The sequence below is a fragment of the Cystoisospora suis genome (genome assembly GCF_002600585.1).
Source record: "Cystoisospora suis strain Wien I chromosome Unknown contig_7466, whole genome shotgun sequence".
Lineage (NCBI taxonomy): Eukaryota > Apicomplexa > Conoidasida > Eucoccidiorida > Sarcocystidae > Cystoisospora > Cystoisospora suis.
In genome coordinates, this window is record NW_027160251.1 from 1 (window position 1) to 5,911 (window position 5,911).

A 5,911-nucleotide genomic window follows, 5' to 3' on the forward strand; every position below is an offset into this window, starting at 1 on the left:
GATCAAAGAGACCCACACACACAGACAGGGAAGGAGAGATTAACAAGAAGAAGAAAACGAAACGTCACTAGGAAAAGAAGAACGAGGAGGAGGAGCTGTAGATAGATAGATTAAAGATAGATTAAAGATAGATTAAAGATAGATAGATTAAAGATAGATAGATCCTGTTAATCTCTGGATGTGTTGGAGGAAGAAGGAGGTCGATTCGTTTGCTTCTTCTTTCTGTGGAGAACTCTCCGATAGCTCTTAGTCACAGCATGTAGACATAGAGAAAGCTTATATACTCTTCTCAATCACTCTCTCTCTCTATTCTCCTTCTTTCTATCTGTCTCTTTCTCTCTCTCTCTCTTCTCTTTCTTCCTTTCGATCTCTCTCTCTCTCTTGTACAAGAGAAAAAGCCCCTTTATACAACGAGAGAAGACATCTATGTGAACCTACACATTCGTATTTATATCTTTCTCTCGCCGATCCTCGGACGAGGGGAGTAAGACTCGATCACTATCAACCTAATCTATATAGAAGAGAAAGCCCACGACTCCTGTATGAACTTACAAGGCTAATGAGTTTGAGAATCCTCCGACAGAAGAGGTCGATTCTCCCGAAGATCTGATGCTCCGAGAAGTCGAATTGCTTCCCTTTAGGCATGGTGAGGAGCTTGTCTTTGGTAATGCGGTAGTGCTCATGATAGGCCTCGTTCAGACGCGAGCAAATCTCTAGCTTTTCTATCAGAGGGGCAGGCTCCTTCTCCCAGAGTTTGTCGTAATGGTCATCCTCTAAGATCACTCTCTTGCAGTTCACAATCATCTAGCAAACAAAAAGAAAAAGAAAAGAAAAAGAAAGAAGATAACGAAAAGGCAAAAGAGAAGATCAAGAAAGAAAGAAAGACCATTCAAAAGACGGAGAGGTAAAAAGAGTGAGAAAGAAAGAGTGAGAAAGAAAGAAAGAAAGAGTGAGAAAGAAAAGAAAAGAAAAGATAAGCCGGGCGGGGAGGTTAAACCGTAGAGCAGGCTAGTAGATACAAACGCTGTAGTAGAGAGATAGAAAGGGAGAGAGAGAGAGATAGAGATAGATATGCTTGGTCAAGATCCACACGGAAGGAAAGACGAGTTAATCACTATTTTTTCTTCTTCTCTGTCTTGGAGCAAATACATGTGTTGAATAGGAGAAACTGAGAAGTATGGACTAGTAATGCCGTAGACAGACATATCTATGAAGACGATATAGAGATACGGTCTGGATTGAAGCCATAGAGATAGAGAAATGTGTAATAGATGCTCCTCTTGTGCGCTGAGTCATATACAGATAGATACAGGTGGATAGATACGTCACATATCTACATGTATATATATAGGTATATATGTATTGGATGGAGGTGCTCTCAGTCATCATGGAAGGCGCTGTAGTGCATGGAGATAGGAGATAGACGGCTTTTTCTCCGTACACTTTATAGAAGAACTCTATGAGTTAAGACATATCTAGACATATATCTATAGCTAGATTCTTATACAAGGACAACTTCTAGACTTTTTCATAAACACGCAATGAATGCAGATGTGTATATATATATATGTCGATATACATATCATACATGTATGTGTAGATAAAGAGATCTGAGCTAGAAAGTGTCTTATCAAAAGGAATGAGAGAAAGGGAGACGGTAACGCTTCCTCTCTTCGTCTAGACGAGTATGTATATTTGTATGTGCATTAGATGTATATTTGTATCTATCTTTACAGGTATGTATATATATATATATGTAATCACACAGATCTACAAATAATGATAAATCCGTATGTATGTCTGTACGTAGAAATATCTCCCTATACATATTTATGGATGGATATAGATAGAGATGAAGAGACCACCTCATGTCTAGACAGATGTATGAAGGTGTCTATCTGTGTGGACAGGAGGTGTCGATTCTTTCCTTTTCTTGTCTGAAGAGAGAAAATGTCTTTACCTGGTTTGTGATTTTGATAAAGAAGTTGGTCATCCTTTCTGTCGTATTATAATATCTAGATATAGAATGGATCATAGTAATTGCATTCATTAAAGCCCCGAGATTGTCGATAATAGTTTGAGGTGTACCTACACCGCAACGCAGGAGCACCTCTCGATCTTCATGTGTTGAAACATGTAAAGAAAGTCACATCATTGAAAGAGACGTGAAAACGAGGCTTTTCTTCCTTTTGCCTCTTTTTCTTCTCTCTCATTCTCTTCTTTTCTTTCAAGTCCGTAGAGGTGCTAAAAGAAGCAGAGAAAGGAAGAAAGAAAGACACTCAAAGCAGCACGCATGCAAAATTCAGTCGAGAGAGAGGAAAGAAGCAAAAAGGGAAAGAAAGAAAGAGAACCCGACTGGGGATGTATATCTATAGATGTATTGCATAAATGTAGTTAAGGAAAGTGTGAGGTCGGTAAAGAGGACACTTAAGATACGGTTGTTGAGGCTCTATCAAAGCATAAATCGAGACATTCACGCAGGCATATCTATGGCCTCACTCTTACATTCTCATCATACACGTATATATACATCTATATATATATATATATGTATATGGGCATACCTATACATATATCTATCTATATCTGGATAGATATAGATTGATATACATCCATACATGTATATAGGGGTATCAATATATATATATATGGATGTATAGGTGTATGTATGTAAAGGGATTTGTATGGTCTCTATCTGCTGTTCTCTATCTTTCAGTGCCTCTTAAAGATGTGAACTCGTTATGAGGAAGGCCTTTCTTATTCTGCATGCAAGGATGTGTAGAGAAGAGATTTCGTGAGACAGAAAAGAGAAGAGCAAAGAGGACAGGAACAAGCAAAGAATGAGAAATGAGTGCGGAGCCATCGAAGCTGATCGACTGCTGGTCTTCGATCTCTTCTTCTCCTTCTCCTTCTTCTCCCTTCCTAGGTCTTCTACATTTGTATGTGTCTACAGATATGAAGAAAACAGGATAGACTGGGGAAGAGGATACAGCTATGAGAAGTCGGATCGATCTAATAGATCTAGATAAGGAGGGAAGTGCGGCGGCTCGTTGATATAATATACCTGTATAGAGAGGATCCATGAAATTTTCGAGGGTGCTAAGATACTTCACATTGTCTTTAGCTTCATTGAAGGCTTCTGTAATGGAAATATCTATCTGTTTACATCGACGCAAGGTATGAAAGACCGTCTGTCTTGACTTCGGCGTCACTTCAGACGTCATCTGTACATACAGCAGAACAGATGGGAGAGAGAGAAGCAAGAGAAACAAGACCTATATGAGCTAAGAAGACAAGGAGGAAAAGTGCATCTCTATGGAGGCATTTCTTTAGAAGATTTGATTGCTTTATGTAGAGACGTATGAGGAAAAGAATCGATAAGAAGAAGGGAAGATTGATGGATACAACGGTCTTGCGACAGCTTCTCAGGAAGTGGATATGATCAAAGAAGATAGTAGACCTCTTTGCTATCTGCATGCTCGATGTCTCATATGTATCTATACGAGACCACATGCTTGCCTTTACAAGGAAATCTGAAGAGGCAGATCATTCATTCAGACTTAGAAAGGAGAAAAAACAGCGAGGATGAATGGAAGCATAAAGGCCTGCAGTGTGAGGTCGACGAAGTGAAGAGAAAGAAAGAAAGAAAGAAAGAGTGAGAAAGAAAGAAAGAGAAAGTGTGTCTCTCTCTCTGTCTTCTTCGTCGTGGCTCTCTGTAAGCGTGGATGTTTCTTTCAAAGTAGGGGAGCACAGCAGTTCACTTGCTCCACACTGAGGGAGGAGGAGGACGAGGTGTATATACACCGGAAAGAAGAAACAAGTTGAAAGACTGTGTAAGTGTCTATACACCTGTGACACACACAAGACTTTTGCTATCAGAGGAAAGACATACTTACTTCGTAGGAATCCTCCTCCTCTCAGAAGAGACGAGATTTAGGAAGGAAAGAGCTAGAAAGAAACTTCGGTTTTATTCTATCCAAAGAGAAGAAAAGTATCTCCTTGAGGAGATAAGATGAGTATAAGGTCTGATGGTATCGGACTGAAGTCAAGAGGTGTCTGTCTTTTTTCTCATAATAGTCTTGAGCTTGGTGGGAAGATGAATTTAGAGATGAATGAAAGAGCGACGGGAAAAGAAGAACAAGAAGAAGAAGAAGAGAAAGAAGAGATGCTGTATGTTCCCCTCCTTTCTTTCGTGATCTTACCTTGCTAACGGAGTAGAGCGCCTGGAAGACAAGGCGGCAGTCCTCACTCTTTAGCTGCTCTATGATCGAATTCAATCGTTGCATGCGGTTTCTCCAATACTCAATCTGAAAAGAACAAGTAAAGAAACATAACGAGAAGAAAGACTTCGACCACACTCTCGAATCTAAGATAGGAATAGGAAGGGGCGAAACCGTCCACACATCTCTGCAAACACATCTCTAGCATATCTATATCTATGCAGATATATCTATATGAATATATATATATATACCGATATATATATATATTGGTGAATAGTACCGTGGGAAGATCTGTCCATCAGAGGTATATATGCTCGAATAGAGGTACTATACGGAGATACTTACAACATTATCTTACAGGTGTACATATCTAGATATAAGGATAACGTCATGCTTGGTTAATAAGAAGTGATAGAGTAGCTCATCGTGCATTTTCAAGATCGAGACCCTTCGTCAGGTCCTAGAGATCCATCGACCCTTGCTTAAATGCAGCCGCTTTCATAGAGAAATTGAAGGCTCTTTTTGTTTGATGAAAGAACCGCTCGAACTTTGCCTATGATGATAAGCCGGGGAAGAAAAGACACCTATTTTGTGCGACGCTTAAGTAGACAGAAAGTCAAGAAAAGCTACTTACAGCTAGCTAGCCGTAGAGCATAACTAAGGTCTTGCGCAAAAAAATATCCTAGACTCGCCGCCATCTTGGGAGATCTAGCTTCCATAGGCGCATGCGTGTGTGAGGATGGATGGCGGTTATGAGAGGACAGGAATCGACGGAGAGAAATAGAAAAAAGAAAGAGAATTTCCAACGAGCTTATGAGGTGAAAGTGTGGAAACATCAGTCCGCATGAAGAAGAAGAGACACGGTTAAAAAGAAGGAAGATCGAGTTGCTGGGGAAGTCTACGTCATGGAAGGGAGCAGACGGCCCCTATTCACACACATACACACGCACACCGGGAGAGATAGATAGGTAGATAGACAGACGGACATCTTGACGCCGTGATAAGGGAGAGAGAGAGAAAGAGAGAGGGAGAGAGAGAAATCTGATAAGAGAAGAATGGCCGAGTGACAGGAAGGTAGAAAAGACAAAAGGAAGGAGACAGCGTTGCGAGATAGGATGTTTTCTCCATAAGCTAGGGGTAAGGGAGTAGATTCGGAAGGGAAATAGAATTCGTTAAGAACTCATCCATTTGCAGTATCGACGGATAGATAGCTGTATGGCTGACGGCAAGAAGGTGATTGAAAGAAAGAAAGAAGAAAGAAGAGAGAGAGAAGAAAGAAACGGACCTCGCTTCGAGGACCAGCATCAGGGGCCTCTGTTGTATGTTCGAGTGACGTTTCTAGGTATTTTTCGATCTGTCTACACCAGTCTTCAAGAAGAGCTTCGAAATGAGCGACAGTCTCAGGATTACGAGCAGCTAGCGCCGGATCACGACGCTCTTCTTCGCTAATACGTCTGAAGAAGAAGAAGAAAGAAGAAAAAGATACCTGCCGAGTTTGAGAGGCTCTTACGGTTACTTACATGATGAAGACTGACTACTCGCCATCTCCCGTCCAGAAAGCAAAGGTCCTTTTTTCCTTTCTCCTTTCTCGACTCTTTCAGTAAGAAGGCATCGACTTCCATCTTGCATCACTTGACACACGGAGATGATATGATCGATAGAAACAGGGGAGACGAAATCTGTGTGAA

At 40.8% G+C, this 5,911-nt stretch overlaps 1 protein-coding gene across 1 annotated transcript; it reads right to left on the reverse strand.

Annotated features, from left to right (window-relative positions):
- Positions 1-552: 552 nt before the first annotated feature.
- CSUI_010450 (dynein gamma flagellar outer) lies at positions 553-5,677 on the reverse strand (the record flags this gene model as incomplete). Its single annotated transcript, XM_068070554.1, has 6 exons — positions 5,509-5,677; positions 4,203-4,307; positions 2,976-3,224; positions 2,166-2,244; positions 1,961-2,088; positions 553-804 (listed from the first exon to the last, which is right to left on the reverse strand). Coding segments are annotated over exons 2-6 (792 nt in total), but the record flags the coding sequence as incomplete, so codon positions are not given.
- Positions 5,678-5,911: the final 234 nt, after the last annotated feature.